This window comes from Pinus tabuliformis, chromosome 1_2 (genome assembly GCF_031772625.1).
Source record: "Pinus tabuliformis cultivar Carrire ecotype Pingquan chromosome 1_2, CPIR1, whole genome shotgun sequence".
Taxonomy (NCBI): Eukaryota; Viridiplantae; Streptophyta; class Pinopsida; order Pinales; family Pinaceae; genus Pinus; species Pinus tabuliformis.
Window position 1 is genome coordinate 968,612,715 of NC_142298.1, and position 17,562 is coordinate 968,630,276.

The 17,562-nt window shown below is 38.0% G+C and overlaps 1 protein-coding gene across 1 annotated transcript in view; it reads left to right on the forward strand.

Annotated features, from left to right (window-relative positions):
- The window catches only part of LOC149209207 (protein ABA AND ROS SENSITIVE 1-like), a 153,990-nt gene extending 137,276 nt beyond the window's left edge, over positions 1 to 16,714 (forward strand). The window contains exons 5-7 of the mRNA XM_089396310.1: positions 15,462 to 15,537; positions 15,761 to 15,807; positions 15,953 to 16,714. Of these exons, the coding sequence (XP_089252436.1) occupies positions 15,462 to 15,537; positions 15,761 to 15,807; positions 15,953 to 16,130 (301 nt within the window). The 3' untranslated portion in view covers positions 16,131 to 16,714. The remainder of the gene's footprint in view (positions 1 to 15,461; positions 15,538 to 15,760; positions 15,808 to 15,952) is intronic.
- The last annotated feature ends 848 nt before the right edge of the window (positions 16,715 to 17,562 follow it).

Consider the following 17,562-nt stretch of genomic DNA (forward strand, 5'->3'; position numbering starts at 1 on the left):
AACTCAGTTGAAGACATGCTGCTTCAACTGATTCTCCTAGGTGACTCCATCACCCATCATAGTGCTGCACCTCATCATCATGTTGCACCTCACCGTGCTGCACCCATCATCACTATGCTGGACCTCATTACCATGCTGTACACATCATACTGCTGCACCATGATTGCTTGCTGTCCTATGCAAGCACCATGTCCTTGTTGTCCCATCGTTTAGCATTGCTGTGCCATGTCATAGCTTGCTGTCCCAAGTACCAAGCTCCAACAAGCACCATGTCCTGCTGTACCACTTACCATGCTGCTGTCCCTTGCAGCACCATGCTGCTGTCCCACTGTTTAGCATTGCTACTGCTGTCCCAATGTGCTTTTGCTGCCACATGTCATTGCTGCTATTATGCTGCCCATGCATCTTGCTGCATTATCACATTAGTATGCATTCAAACTTCATGGGTCACCTTGTTGTTGCTGCTGTCCTGTTGTGCCACCATTGCACTATGCTATTGCTGCTAGCACTGCTGTCCCACTGTTATTGCTATTCCATGTTTGCCATACTGCTGTCCATGGGCAGAGTTCTGGTCACTGGTTAGGGCATCCTCCTGTAACCTACAGCAACCCAACGATCATGCCAAAACCCACCTTAAATTATGTGACCAACCTTTCTTTACAAGGTAAGTGACCTTGCTGTTTGAGGAGGCACCTACAACTCCATGTATAGGGCTGTTTGACCCTCAAAACAACACTTACAGACCTACGGCTTAATCATCCCAGCAAGATCCCTTACTCGGCCTATCTCAGGGAGGATTCTCCTTGGTTTTCTTGCCCAGAACAACCTTCTATGAGGGCAGCCTTCACACAGACCTTGCTGCCTCTTCAAACAGTCCTCAAGGAGCAAATCCGAGCTCCTTTCCTTTGCGGCCAGTAGCAAGGTAACTTCGCTCTCCAACAGTCACAAGGGTGACCTTAACGTCCCCTCTCCTTTGCTGAAGTAGACTCTGTATTGCGGCCTTCTAGCCCAGCTCCTCGGCCCTCCTAACAACAGCTCTGACCCTGTAATAAACCCAAAACTAGGGCTTGCTAGGACAACGGCTAGGGCTTCCTTAGGGCAACGTCTAGGGCTTCCTTAGGATTGCACCTAGGGCTTCTTTAGGACAACATAGAGGTTCCTTCCATGGCTGAGATCTGATCTCCATTAGGGCTTCCTCTCCTAGATTTCTCTTCCACTAAAACCTAGAACAAGTGGAGAGAAATCAAGAGTGAAGTGTGTGTGAAATGACTCTCAAGTCATCTCCTTTTATACTAAAATGTTGAGCACATGTGGGGGTTATTTGGTTGCTGGCCGACCTTGACGAATTGTCTTATAACACAAATAAATTCATAACTCCATGAATACTTATTGGAATCGGATGATCTTTAGATCAATCCTACACCTCTCGATGAGAGGGATCCAAGAAAAATATCAATTGCCATAAATAAGATGACCCACATGGAGTTTGGCTCTAGTTGCCAATTTTAACAAGTAGTGCTGAATTAGAGTATGTGGCTGCATGTGAAGTAGGAAAGGAGGCTTTATGGTTGAGGAAGCTTCTGACAGATTTGTTCGAGAAGCCTATGGGTCCCACTGTGATCAAATGTGACAATCAAAGTTGCATCAAGATGTCTAAAGATCTCATGTTTCATGCTAGGGTGAAGCTTATCAGCAATAAGTTCCACTACATTAGGAACTTGGTGCAGGATGGGATCGTGAAGCTACAATATGTCTCGACAGATGATCAGGTAGCTAATATACTAACAAAGTCTCTTCCTAATAAGAAGTTTGAATATCTTAGAAGCATGCTTGGTTTAGTTGATATTGTTGATCTTGTTGATGATAAAAGTTTGGAAGAGATTTGTTGAGGCTTTGTGTGTGAGATACGTTGCCTGGGAGGACATCTGGCTAGCACTATGTGTTGATGTTTGGATCCCGAAGTAGGGAGTTTGGCGTTGGTCATGGAGCTCTGACCTCGGATACGCACCTAGATCCTTGGGTTGATGGTTAGCAAGTAAGCCTGATGGTACCTTGAGAGGCTGGAAACTTTAGTCGATCTGAGTCCCTCCCGGATAGATTTCCTTGGTCAGGAATCTAGTCCAGTCATCGTGAGTGCCTAAACTGTTGGAGGACCTTGGATAGATTGCCCTCGTCAGGAATCTGGTCCATGGCATTGCGGTGCCTAAACTCTTCATAGTTCATATGTTTTGAGATCCTCTTAGTACTTGTATATGTTGTTATGAATACTTCCCTAGTTAAGAGGAAGTGTTGAAGAATGTAACTAGGTTTGGTCTTCGTAAATGTATTTGAGTCATTATGTAATGTACTTGTCAAAAGAATGAAAAATAAAATTTTATTATCATTACAATGACTTATTATAGCATGGGTTTCATGCTTGGGTCATCCATTGTGGACTCCTAGGCTTTATATTGAGTCATTAGAGTCATTGTACATTTTATGAGACCCTTCTTGGGATTTTGAATCATGTAAAAAGATTTATTATTGAGTCAAATTAGGTATTTGACACCTCCACACCAAGTTGACCTCAAGGAGATAAAGTCGGCCTCATATAGGGCAATTCGACCTCACCTAAAGCCTATATATACAAGCAGTTCGAATTCATCAGGAGCATCTTTCACAAGTTTTATGTCCAAGAACAAGAAGGCAGAAAAAGTGCGAAATTCCTAGAAGAGAAGAAGAAGTGTTGGAAGGGTCTAGGTCGAAGTTTTGGGCTCTCTTTTTCTTTCTCTTATGCGAAGTTACTGGGAAAATTGATGGATCGAAGTCTTATTGCTGGAGGGGTCGAAATTCTGGAAGAGCTGGGTTGAAGATTCTGCTGTTGGAAGGCTGAAATTCTGGATTTCTGGGTCAAAGAGCTGCTGCTTCAATGTCAAAGTTCTAGGTTGAAGTTGCTGGAAGAGGAGGCTGAGTTGGTGGTTGGAGGAGGTCTGTGTCTAGGTTGAAGTGTCTAAAGAAAACTATTGAAGGAAGAGATTTGGATTGGCTTTTCCCCTAGATAGTGGTTTTTCCTTGGCAGAGTGCCTATATCTTGTGTCTTGTGTTTTTGTGATCTTCATACACACATAATTTCGTAATTGCTTAATGAAAGGTAACATAACAAAGAAGTAAAAGAAGCCAACGTAATTCACAAGTAATTATCAAGAAAGAGAAATCTAATCCTAACTCTACTAGCATTGATTTCTCAACGAGCAGAAGGGAATGATGTATGTGGTGTCGGGTAGTGTGACCACGCGACCAAAATCGAGATTTCTCATGTAGTGCCACCCCTAAAGCTAGTAGTCAATAAAGGAGATCCCACGGGACTAAGAGACAAGGTTAACCACCAAATTGGACAAAGGGGACAAGATTACAGACCAAGCCCATTCTTTCCACCGAATCCCTCTACTAATCCATGTCCAGAAGTGTCCATGATAAGTAAGCAAAGATACTCAACTACATAATGAAAAACCATACCTTTGGGGTTGGGAGGCCCACCTTCAAAAATACGATCATAACAGATGGGCGAGAGAACATATGGCTGGTTCAAGTGGCAGAGATAGTGGCACATCGAGCTATCGGGTGGCTGTAAGGGGTTGCCGATTGAGGACCATCTAGGAAGTTTTTTTCCCCTATGGATACACCCATAGGTGGTGGGTAACAATGCCATCATGGTTACCATACTTATTACAAGCATTGACAACAATATCAAGTTACTGCATATCAAGCCAATGTTTCTAGCTTGCTTTATAGAATAAAAAAATCCATCATGATCACATGACATGGATTTATTCAAATATGAGATACTTGCCAAATACCAAGGAAATTTAAGTCATATTAACTGTTACTATAGAGTGCACCAATATATCACATGTACGAAAGATCATACTTACTTTCATATGTGCTCAAGGAGATATTTTGTTATACCTCAAGTCTTAGCTTGCGATTTAACATTGCAGCTAAATTGAAACAATATTCTATACATACCTTGTAATATTTAGACACCTTTACCAACTTGTAGCATTCATATACCATATATGATTTTGTCATTGGCAGTAGTAGAGTTTGCATATTGCTCTAGCTTCCTCTTTCTTGTACCAACTTTCAACTTGTTCCTGCACTAGCTTCTTCCTGCACTAGCTAGCATCCAGATGATCCTTAAGAAGGATCAACTAATCACATCTTCATCAAGAGGTTAGAAATACTCAAATACTCAAATATTCATGTAGGAAGGATAAGTAATAATCAAAATAAATCTAAACAAGAGCAGTGTCATAAAATAAATCTAGAAGGTACTTATCTTTAATGAGGATTGAAGGAACTGATCATATCCCTCTTGATTCGATCTTCATGAAGTACCATAGGGCATTAGCCATATATCATAGATCTCATCAAAGGAGGAGATGCCTTAATTGCCAACAACCAATTTATTATCATTTGCATCTTCATCTTGTCCTGACGATGAACCACACTGGATGGTTTGAAACGTGTCGGCAAATTTTTTTTTTCTACTATGTGATTTCTATCGAAAATTTTTGTTCTTTAATTTAAATATACTGTCTCTTGGAGAGAATCTAGGGTTACACTGAACTTTTTATTTATCATGCCAGGGTTTCAAGACTTTAGAATTTTATCATATCCAAGTCCATCAAGTGACTTTAGGGGATAAACCCTAATCTCTTGTTTTCTACCAAACCCTAACAACTCTCACTAGAACGAGGATGCCTAAGGTTTCCTTCAAACCCTAGCCTTTGTTTAGGTCTCTGCCATCCTTCACTCTACTTGATCCATCAATGTCTTGACAGGGGTGCTTCGATGACTTTTCTTCCAACCCAATGTTGAAACCATGTCAATTTTCCCTGACGAATTCATTGTTCTTTGCTTTGATAATTGCATTACATCATTTACATATTTAATTCACCCAATGTAGGGGAACATAAAGAAACAACAGAAGAAAAGCATGCATAAGTAAAGAAACCATGATTTGTTCAGAGACTAGGGCAAAAGCCCACAAGGGGGAAAACCTAGAATTCAATTCTTCTTCTTTTATTAGATTTCATCGAAAGTTCAACTGAGATACAAAGTACAATTGCCTCAAAGACATCAAAGACATGAGGCGTCCTAGGGCCAAAAAGAGTCGGTTCACAACTGCGTTTGTGAACTGACGCTAATCCAAAAAGAATTGATATCATATCATAGTCTCTGACATAGTAGCACTATCATCATTGTCAAGGCAACACTATTACTGTCATAACAACATAGTCATTATGTCTTCACTAAATAACTGACAATACTGCTAGGTCATACTGATAGGGTTTCTATATTTCTCGGGATGCATACAATGTCACATCAATATGTGAGGTTATATATAATGCATGGATGCCATTCATACAATGGTGCCAGTCATACTATGAAGATATCCTGAATACCTTGTTGCCATACAAACCCAAATACCATGAGTCCATAGGAACATACCATACAATAGGGGTGTGAGACTGTAGTCGACATATTAATGTGAGACTGAGCTATAGGAGTGAGATATATATAACATGAGTGATATCAAGTGTATATAACATATGTGAAGCTGAGACCTGTATAACATATATGATGCTAAGGACTGATGCCATATACGATGCCACCACTGTATGCAATGCCAGAACTATATATCATATGCGATGCCAAGATGTCAGGAATGTATCATATGCGATGTCAAAAACTAATGCCATGACTGTATGTGATGCCATAACCATATATCATATGCGATGCTAAGTGTCTCTTCACCTTCTCATTTGTGTATTTACAATATTTACAATAATTTCCTAATCCCTAAAGATTATGTGTCAAGAAAATCAATAGATCATTTTTTTGCTAGGAATTTAAGTATCGTGTGCTAGGTTTGCGGAAATCTAACATGGTATTACTATTAGAGCTAGATCTCTGAGAACCAATCTCAAGGTGTCAAGTTCATACTGGACTGTTGGGGCCAAGTTATGTTGCGATCTTACAAGCATATTTTTTTTAAGGAGGTCGAAGTAAATCGACTATATAGTGCCCCAAAATGATTTTTTTTCAAGGACCTAAAGTTGTTTTGGTGGAATTAAAAGTTTGTTGGGGAGCCCTAGGTTGAACTATAGTTGAAGACATTTATAAAAGGGGGGGGGTGAGGCAGGGGACAACCCTGAGTGGGCCGTAAGACCCACCCAACTAACAACAACATAAGCCGTTAGTGGCCAGCCACAGGTCATTGCAGAAGATGCGGAAAATAAGGTAGTCGAATGTGCGGGGATGAGGACCAAGCTCAGCCATCGAATAGTTGGTCGAGCTACAGGAAAACACAATAATGTGGGGACTGTTGAGGCATAGTCGTTGGTCAAGCTGTGGTAGGGGACATGTTATGCAGTACGATACAGGATCACACGAGTTTGAGCTGCCAACGAAAAATATCATGGACAAGGGACAATGCGTAGGGTTTTGTTAGGGTGTGTCAAGCACAACAGGAAGTCAACCTCTAGGGTTGAGTGTTGTAGTAGTATGTTGGAGGGCTGACACAAGAGAGTGACAACAACGAATCAACGCAGAGTTGGATAATGTCGCTAGCAGATAGGGCCATTGTAGAGAAAGGAAAGCCACCACCAGGAGCAGGGCCAACTGCAGGAGTCAACAAGATTGGTGTTTGGGAGGATCCACAGGATCGAGCAATCGATGTTAGCACATGGGACATGGTCGAAAAGAGAGGCATCTTGTGCAGTTGAGAGAGTAGGCTGTAGTTGGTGTGTCAGAGCAGGCAACAATTGGTTTCAACTATCTGGCAGGTTGGGTTAAGTTTGTAGTGTGTGGGCTGTGGGCTGCAAAGCATGGGTAGGCTTTTAGCAAGCTTGGTGGAGGTTTCCAAGGCAGAGGTAGAACTGTGCAGTAGTTATGGTGGGTTTGTGGTAGCAAGGACAATGACTAGGAGTCTTGGGTATAAGGTTCAAGGAGTATGGGTAGCTAAAGAAGCTGCAACCACTAAGAAACAATTAGTTTGGGACCATCAGACAACCACTAGGAACCCATGGGTAGTAGTTAAAGATGTCGGGTAGCCACCATAAAGCAGTCAGGGGCATAGGTGCAGGATTCAAGCTATGGACGGGCTAGTCACAGAGGGAGCGATGGGGTCCAGTGCAAGTGGTGCCATAAAGGATCATGTCGTGGGCAGAATGTTGCACTGGGTATGGTTAGGTTGCTATAGGATGTAATGGCTAGCTAGAATTCGTTGGGTAGGGGATATGCCACGACATACATGGGCCAACAGTTGCTGGCAGAGCTGGTAGTAGCCAACCATAGGTATGAAGGATAGTATTGGTAGCCAATAGGATTGGAGGAGGTTTGCTCTTAGAGGGAGATCGTACCAGGTGTGAAATTGGTAGTGTACTGTTTCGTGGGTGTCTTAAAGGACTGAGATAGACCCACAAGGAAGATCTTTGCAAATCTATAATCATCAACTTTCTTCTGGGTGTTAGAAGGACTTAGCACATGGGTCACAAGGAGATCAGAGAAGCTGTGCTAGAAGGAATTAGCACAAGAGAAATGGAAAGGAGCATTGCAGTAACAAAGAATAAGGAATAGGGGGCTCTGAAGCCTGAGTAGCTTAGAGAGAGTCAACTTTTCAGGTTCAGGTAGGGAAGAGCAACTGACAAATTCCTCCAAGTCTATCAAGAAGGTCTCTTGGTACAAGATGACCTTACAGAATGATCAAGAGCATGAGGCTTCTAGGAACAACACCAAGTGGAGTTAGACTTAAAGGATCTTTCTAGACCAGGTGGTAGAGAAGGCTTCCGGTTTAGAGGGAGCATCCAAGTCAATGGATATAAGTGTAGGATCGAAGGCAGTTACACTGGACTTTGCTCTAGGTTGAACAAGTTGCATTGTAACTTAGGAAAATCACATAAATATTATGTTGGCTCATTGAGCTAAATTAAACTTAGGAAAAGTAAATTAAATTACTATAGTGCTATGTTGCAGGAAACGTGGTATAGAGGTCCGTTTCTGTGCGGAAACGGGTACAAAACGCGGAAAAGCGTTTGGTACGGCCGTGAAACGCGTTTCTGCGTTTCAGGGCCGTACGACCCACGTTTCCTCATTAACTTGTGTTTTTTTTTTAATTTACTTTTAGGGTATGTTAGTGACTTCTTGTTGCTTCTAGATGCGTGTCTAAAGTTATAAAAGTGAATTTTTGCCCTAGTGTTGATATGTAGTTCATCAGGAAGTTTGAGGGATATGCAGTTCATGGTAATGTTAAATTCTTAAAGTAAAAGTGATATTCTCCTTTATTTTTCATTTTCATCATTTTACTTAAATTTTTAACATTACCATGAAATGACTCGGGATGTTTGAGAGTGGTTTCGCCCTCATTGGATTTCATATGGAGAAAGTAGAATTTTAGATCTCACTCAAAATCCAGCGGACTTATTTGTTTTTCAGGATTTCAGGATTGGAGGGATTGCAATGTTTCCATTGGATTTTATCATGTACTAGGGTATGGAACTTGTATTTAATCAAGAGAACCAAGCCCTATATGCAGGGGAAACTCCCAATAATCAAGATCATGTAGGGCACTAGGGTATGAAATGTGTATTTAATCAAGAGCACTAAGGTCGTTCGACTATGTAGGAGGAGACTCCCAATACAACAGTGGTCCTTCTAAAGAATGGGATGTGGATGCAGAAAATCCTGATTTGGATCTCTCTCTTGCAGCCTTATAGTCTTTATTGTACTTGCAGCCTCATATACTAATGTAAATAAACGCTGATTTTGAGATTTGGATATATAATAAAGGTTGCTTTTGGATATTCCGATATTTTTATTTTCATTATGTGATCATTCATCAGTAAATGTGATGTAAATTAAATCTTAATGTTTAAGTGTAATAGATTATAATGTATCATTTATGCTTTATGATTGCACATATATATATATATATATATATATTTAAATATTTTCAATATATATATATATATATATATATATTCGCGTTTCCCCGTTTCCAAAATTTGGGGAGGTCGTGTTTCGTATCGCTTTCCGTTTCGGAAACTCGTACCCGTTTCCCCGTTTCGTGCAACTTAGCTATAGTGACTTTGTTTTAAGCTCTGCCATTGATCTCAAGTGAGGCGAGATCTAATCTCGGCTACCAATCACTTTGGAAATTAGGGCGAGGGATTTAGTTCAATGTAAAGTTATAAAAGTAAGGCTAGGGAGAGGTAGAAGACACAACATTAAATGACACTAGCCTCAGGAGGAGGAGGTGTGTGATACTCCAGAGTGTCGGGTTTGAGGAAGTACAGGAGGGAGCTTGGAGATCCAGATTTTCCAAGGAGATCCAACATTGATCTAGGGCGGATCTGCTAGATTAGATCCAAGGCATTTGTATTTTTTATTTTCTCAGTCGGTCCATTTTCCTAGGACAAGAGCCCTAGTAAGTTCGAAGGTTATTTTAATGAAGAACCCTGTTTGGGTAAAATTTGTTTGTGTCATTGTGATTGAGATCGATATATTTTCTTTTTCTGAATTTTATTGTGTTAGGAACCCAGCTATGCATTTAAATCAATAGATCAATTTTTCTGCTAGGAACTTAAGTGTCAAGGGTTAGGTTTGTAGAAATCTAATGAGAATTCCTCAAGCCTACAAACACTAGATATGCTAGCAAATTTCTTTTAGTAGAGAGGATGTGGAGGTGCAATTGACATTGCAGGCCATGGTTGTCATTTTGGATTATAACAGGTGGAAAGAATCCAAGATAGAGGAGCAGAAGAAAATTAGGCTACAAATATTGGAAAATGATTGGTGGGTAGATTGTGCTTATTTGGTATCACTTTTATGCTTTATAGTTGAGGTGATTCGCTACATTGACATAAATTGTCTTAGACTTGGAGAAATCTATGAGACTTTTGATAGCATGTTGGGTTTAGTGAAGGTAGTCATTCGTGAGAAACATCTCTCCTTAGAGTTTTACATGACTTATATTTGGCCTATTATTTAGCTTAGGTGGGATCGAATGAATAAACGTTTGCACATTGCAACATACGCACTCAACCCAAAATGTTATGTGGCAAGGCTTGGTAGAATTTTTCTTATTGAAGATCTATAGGTCAAATGGGGATTTTTATGTGTTGTCACAAAGATGTATAGTTCAAAAGAGGGAGAACTCTTGGGAAATAGTGAATGCAATTTGAAAGTCTCAATAGTCCCTTCAACAAGCTTGATGCGAGGGAATATTGCATTGACATAGTCAGGGAAGTTCACAATGACTTACTCCAAGATGACCCCATTGGTTGGTGGACTGTGCATGGGGATGATGCTCGAGAGATCCAACAACTTGCTATTTTCTTCTTGTATCAGATCATTAGTTTCTTTGTAGCAAAAATGAATTGGTCCACATATAGCTTAATCCAATCTATCAAGAGGAATCGACTTGCCTCTAGGAGAGTAGAGAAGCTAGTTGTAGTGCATAGTGCCCTATGTCTTTCTTATAGGAAGGCCCCAAAGTATCGCATGTGACCAATAACATGATGGAATATGGATATAGAGGATAGTGCACAGATAGATGAGGAGGATGGACTAGATGAGTTGCAACATTGTTTGGTTGGTATTCCATTAATTACTCAAGGGAGTGACTCTGACTTGAATAGTGACATTCCCATTGATGGATTTGACGACTTCATGTGGATGTAGAGGACCGATCAATGAGAATGACTCCTTGATGCTGATTTTATTTTCAATGTTCCTTGTCCATTGTTAATTTTATGTTTTGAGCCTTGACTATAGATATTGATGCCCTCAGACTGAGCCTTTGACTCATCACTCTTTACTATTAGTATTTTTGAGTTTGACTGATTTCAATTTACTGTTTCAAACTTTAGTACCTGCTATTTTTTCTTAGTACTAATTTGTTATGAATAAATATATAGGAAATAATGTAAACGATAATAATTAATAATGATTAGTTAATTAGTAATTAGGTTGAAGAGTCATGTCTAATGAGACATGACTCTCCATGAAGAGGCACTTGCATAGTATATAAGCAGACCTCTCACTCTCATTTGTATCATCATTCTTACTCATACATTTTAATATATATATATATATATATATATATATATATATATATAGTTTCTTGTATCTCAATGGAGATCTTTATATTCCAAGTCTTTTGGAGTAATTAATCTAAAGAAGGAACTTTGTTTGCCTTCATTGGTATCAGAGCCACGTCTAATTCCAGCTTTTGGCCATCAAACTCCGTTAACATTGTTTCCGTCAGAGATTCAAGCGTCTCACTACGAAGTAAGAGTTTCTCCTCTCTGCGAGTTCGACGTCAGGCCTTTGGCCACTAAATAAAAAAAAAAATCATATATACGAAATTATAGAAAACTAATTTATTAAAAAAAACAAAACAAATTGTATAACAATATAAAAATTAAAAATAAATAAATCTAAAATCAACATATATATTTCAAAAAAATATATAGAGAAAAAAAGACTATAAAAAAAAAAACAATTATATACATAAAAGAAAATAAAATTCAAAAGTCAAAAAAGAATATATATATATACATACATATATATATATATATATATATATATATATATATATAAACAATTGGATACGCTGGACGCCAAGCCGCAAACCACACATCGCCAACGTCGTATCATTCCGCCAATTCCCGTCCATGTCATTGATTAGATCACCTACGGCTCCCCGAAGTGTTGCCCAACCCACCGCCGCCTGTGGCATTGACCAACCCCGCTACCGTCCGACAGAAGCCACTGTCGCAACAACTATCGATTGGCCTCTATATATGTGAAATGAATTGACTCCCATATCGATAGAAGACAGTGCAATAAAAGGAAGCAAGACTTATTTGGACACAGTTCGAGCAAATACTAAGTTTTTGCATAGTTTAGGAACTAATCAGCCACACTCTCCAACAACGCTCCAAACATCTCGTGGCAGCCACCCTCTCCTCTCCTCTCCTGTTATATATATATATATATATATATATATATATATATAAAAGAAAAAATTATTAAAAAGGTGAAAAAAAGAAGTTATTTTTTATTTTTTGTTTTATATATATATATATATATATATTTTATAAAAAAGGAATAATAATCAAAATTAATAAAAAAGAAGGGGAGATCAAATAAGTGAAGAAAAAACAAAAAGATGTCCACCAAAAGCAGTGGTTTTTTTTCGAAATGTCCGTTTTGTTCAGAGGGATATTCTAATTGTTAAGAGCCATTCCGAAATCAAAATTTGGTTTGCAAAAAATGTTACAAAACTTTTACCTTAGTTGAATCTCTAAGTGATGCAAAAAAACATCAATCGCAAGAGATATAGAACAATTAATGACAATATTTAAGCGACAACATGCAGATTTTAATGAGGAGAAAAAGAAAATGGAATCCAAATTGCAAGTTGAACGTCCATCATCACTCCTACAAAACGATGTAATCCAGTGTACCGAGAAAGTGCAGTTGGAAGATCAAGAGAAAGACAAAATAACCAAACTTCGGCAAAACAAGAAAGCGTTACAACAGGAATATGAAGACCTTGCGGATATGCATTACAAAAAAGTAATGGAAAAGGACGAAGAAATTTCTCGCCTCAAGGACCACATTGAAAAATTAATTGCACAAGTCAAGAAGACTAAGGTCACAAAGAAGGAACTCAAGAAGCACCTATCCGAACAAGAGGAGGAAAATTTACGTTTAAAGAACCTTAATAAAAAATTATTAGAACAAATCAGAAGTTTAAAGGATGATGAGGCTACTAAGAATAAAATCAACAATCTAGAAAGCGAAGAGGTTTTACGTCTAAGGAATCATAACCAAAACCTCCTTACACAAATAAAGAAGCTTAAATGTGATAAGATGTCACTTAAAGACAAGTTAGAGCAACTTACTCAAGAAGTATCGAAGTCTCCAGACGTAACAGTCCAGGTTGAAGATAAGGGAATTAATACCGAACCAGTCAATAGCAGAACTCAAGAAGAGGATCAATTAGTGGAAGGAAAAACACATTCACATGTTACAATCCAGATGATGAAAATTCCAAACAAAGATTATGTACCTAACTCAAAAACCGTAGTACTAGAAGGAAATCAAAAAATTTCCACACCTAATAAGGGAAAGTCAAACCAAAAAGGTTCCCTATTGACATCCGAATCATGAGAGTAGACAACTCAACCAAGCTACATATCGAGACCATTCAGAACAGAAACAACAAACTGATGTTCCAGAGAATAGTGATGTAACCTCAATCCAGTCCTATGATGACAAGTCGTTACAAAATTCCAGTGATCAGAATATTCCACAAAAGATTAATCTAGGATGGTCTGATCCCTTCTTAGTGCGACAGTTTTGTTTGTCACTTAGAAGACCATAGCAACTATACTGAGATGAGAAGACATTCGAACCCGAAAAAGAGATCAAGCCTTTTTCATCGACAAGCTTTGAGGACAAAGCTTTTTGAGGAGGAAGGCAATGTTATGAATAAATATATAGGAAATAATGTAAATGATAATAATTAATAATGATTAGTTAATTAGTAATTAGGTTGAAGAGTCATGTCTAATGAGACATGACTCTCCATGAAGAGGCACCTGCATAGTATATAAGTAGACCTCTCACTCTCATTTGTATCATCATTCTTACTCATACATTTTAATATATATATTCTTGTATCTCAATGGAGATCTTTATATTCCAAGTCTTTTGGAGTAATTAATCTAAAGAAGGAACTTTGTTCGCTTTCATAATTAGATTCTAGAATTGTGTATTTAAATCGGTGTAGATTACAGAATGAAGAACGATGAATTTAAATAAATGTAGATTCTAGAATGATGATTTATAAATGATGAATTTATGTATAAAGTATTTTACTATTTCTGTTTCATTTATGTGTGAATCAATGCATTTTTTATTGAATGTTTATATTTATAATATATATTATATATCAATGTATCATTTATATATCCCGATGTCCCCCCGCGCCCCCAAATTTCCTAAAATTTGGGGGTGCGTCCACATTTCCCCCATGTGCATCTCCCCATACCTGCACTCCGCTGCCCCAGAAACTTGGTGAAACATTGGTCTATACTAATGCATGTGTTGCCTATTTTACCTTTTAAATTCTGAATAGTTTTTTGTTTTGCTAGAGGCTCAACTTGGCATGTCTTCAATTTCTGGTAGGATAATCCTTGTTCAATGGTAATTTGAACTTAAAATGGCCAAGAACCAATATGTGGTCAAAATCCTGGACATGAGAGAAACCTTGAAAATTTACATGGTCATAAACTGGATTAGAATGACTGATACCAACTGAAATGTACCAATCTGGTTAATATCACAAATATCCAAAATACATGGAATAACATAAGAGAATACCTCTGGATTAAAATATTATATTGAATAAAAATACGAGAGATGATGATAGAATGATTGAATTACAATGAAGGCCCCATATAAATACCTGAGTTCTTTGTCATTTAAAAGTCATGTGCTTTAATTATTAATCTCTCTCTCTCTCAGACACACACACACCAATAGGCACCATAGAGTATATTTCTAACGACCATTAGCATTATGTTTTCCCAAATGTGGATGAGGGTGTTAACGTTGTGGAAACATGCTAAATGGTAGGTGGGTTACCCATGACCATTGCATATGAAATGTGGTTATGTTTTGCTAATTATATACTTCCACCAGTGTTGCAGGGTTAATTAGTTAGTCCTTTCCACAATGTGTACTTACAGGCAAACAATTGTACTGCTTGTAAAAAATAGGCAGATTCATGATTCATTGGAAAGAATCACGAGTCTACCTTTTTTTCCCAATAATTTTGAAAAAAAACTGTTTGCAGGGGTGAATTTTGATATAAATGTGAATTGTTCAGGATTCATTTCTATGTGGAAAACTTTGATTCAGTTCACTGTGAAAGTGAAAAGTTGTGTTTCATCTGTGGCAATTATACTTTATTGGATTTTGTCTTTCATAAAATTATATGCAAATTTTTATTGTTTGCTGACTTTTTGCTGAGTTTTACTTAGTCAAGGATTTAGGACCCTGGCCAAGTCATTGCTAACTACAAGTTCTGCAACACTCCACACATTCTTGTTCCTCTTCTGATAAGTTTCGTACTTAAAGTAGTTTTTTTATTGATTTTTATGTTGGTACATAATCTTTGTAATAGATCCTCATGATATGGTGTCATGGTGTCTTTCTAGTAGTAAAAGCTAAAAGCCTTCAGTACATATACCAATTGATAATGTAATAGATGAGAATATGAGCATATTATGTAAATTTGAGAGTATTGGCAAGTCTACGGGAATAACCATTTCTTAGGAGATGAGGATATACCTATCAGCAGTAGATGGTATGCTGATATATGTTTGGATGGAATTATGCAGGGATGAATTGAAAGAATTTCAGAAGACAATCCAAGAGGATTTGCAAGAAGTAGATTATCGCCTAGAAGAAGAGGAGGTGTAGTGTATTTCTAGTTTACAAGTTGATTGGTAGTCTTTGATGTAATACTATTCTGTAGTACTGTGGGTCACTAGTTTTCAGGTTGCTAGGGCTGTATTTTCTAGGTGTAAGTGTAACTACTCTCTTTTCTATTACCAGGTTTTTTTTTTATGTTTTTGTTCTGTTATTTCTCACCACTACTATATGATTGAGTTAATGATACGAAATAGACCATTTGCAGTTTGATGCTGCTGAAGTTAGAGAGGAAATGGAGCTTATAGCACAAAGGTTTGAAACTAGAACAATCTGACTCAAAGTCGCTTATGTTTTCCTCAATTTTCTCTTTCATCTTTTAAGAGTGAAACTATGTGATTTCAGTTTCATCTTAAAGAGTTGCGTTCTATGGTTAAAAATTTCAGGCTTGGCTTTGCAGATCATATGTAGAGCGTGTAGAAATGCTAAAAAATAAGCAGCAGGAAATATCCATGGCAAAGGCATCAGCTGAAGTCAAATCTCCTTCATACATGGGTGCTGACAGTAGTGATGTTTCTTCAACTGATGAAGAAATGGATGAAGATTACTTGATTGATTGGAGAGCTAAGCGCTTCTAGAAATACAGTGCTAAATCAAATGGATTTGTAACAAGATTTTCTTTGTTTTTTTGGGTAGGGGGTTGGAGGCTGGCAATTGAAGGGTAGAGGCATGGATACACAGGCACAAGAGTTGAATAGAGAGCTTCCCGTGTCATTCTGTTATAGCAGTTGTCTTGTTCCAAATAAGGGAAGCCGTGAGAACCCATGAGATCTAAAGGAGATGAGCCTAAAGCAAGTGGGAAAGTGCTATTCTTGCATTCTAATATTTGTTCGGCTTCATCATCCTTTCAGTAGGTCGTTGATTCAATCTAAGATGATTGCATGATACATCTTGACCACCCGATGACATCAATGAATCAAATTTTGAACTAGTCCATTATCAGGAGAGATTCGTGCACCTTAAAAATTCGTAATCTGGTTGTTAATGCAATTGTTCCATCTTTCAGCTAAATGGCAAATCTATAGCAAAGCCACAATATTACTCTATTTGTGCACGTGAGAAGGCAGTCATAATTCAGCTGATATTTTGATAATATAATGCTCATATCTGAAGACAGTGAAGGTGACTTCCGGTCTTAAATCTAATTGTAGATTCACAAGTAGGCTTATTGTGATTCGATACTGATTTCTATGCTAATATTGATTCTGCTTTCGAAAGAAAGTCTATGAGACGGGTCAAATATACAAACAGATAATGATGTTCTGTAATCTGCATAAAATGGTTATTGTACATGTCAGTCAGAACCCAGAATAAGCATTCACAACACTCTGCTTCTACACTGATTCTTATCTTTCTCACTAGCTTTTGCTACAGCCAGTGCCTTATTCAGCCAAACACAATTAGTGATTGATGATAAGTTACTCCTTAAATTGCTTTTCTATATAAGCATGCGATGCTTGAAAGAGGGATATTGCAGTTGTTAATAGTTAGCCCCTAGGATACGGCTTCCTTTGGCACCAAAATTCTCTAGTGGTTTCAGTTCAAACTTCCTTTTGCAACAGAGTGAATGAGTTCTGGTTTTAATGCCATCTTCCATTTTCTTTTGGCTCTTCAATTTCAATTATAGCATGCTAAAATATCATATATCTCAGCATTTTCTATAAGATAGTCACATGAAGTGTCACCTACTCATCTACAGATTCGACAATGTTCATCGAACATGAGAAGAGGTCTTTTTTTCCCAACGCAACATCTTCGCAGGGCTTCAAGCTGATGTATACTTGGATAGCCCTTTACAATTTATTTCAGGATATTGTTGGTTTGCTAATGTTGGTTTACTTTATTGCTTTATCTTAATATACTTGCGCACCATTTTTCCTAATGTTGGGATCATAGATCGTTAGTGGTATTGCAGTTCCATATATCAGCTTGATGGAGCAGTTCAGCTATATCATCTAGGCATTTTATTTGTATACCACTTTAAAAGTCTGGTTAACTTAATTTGCGTGT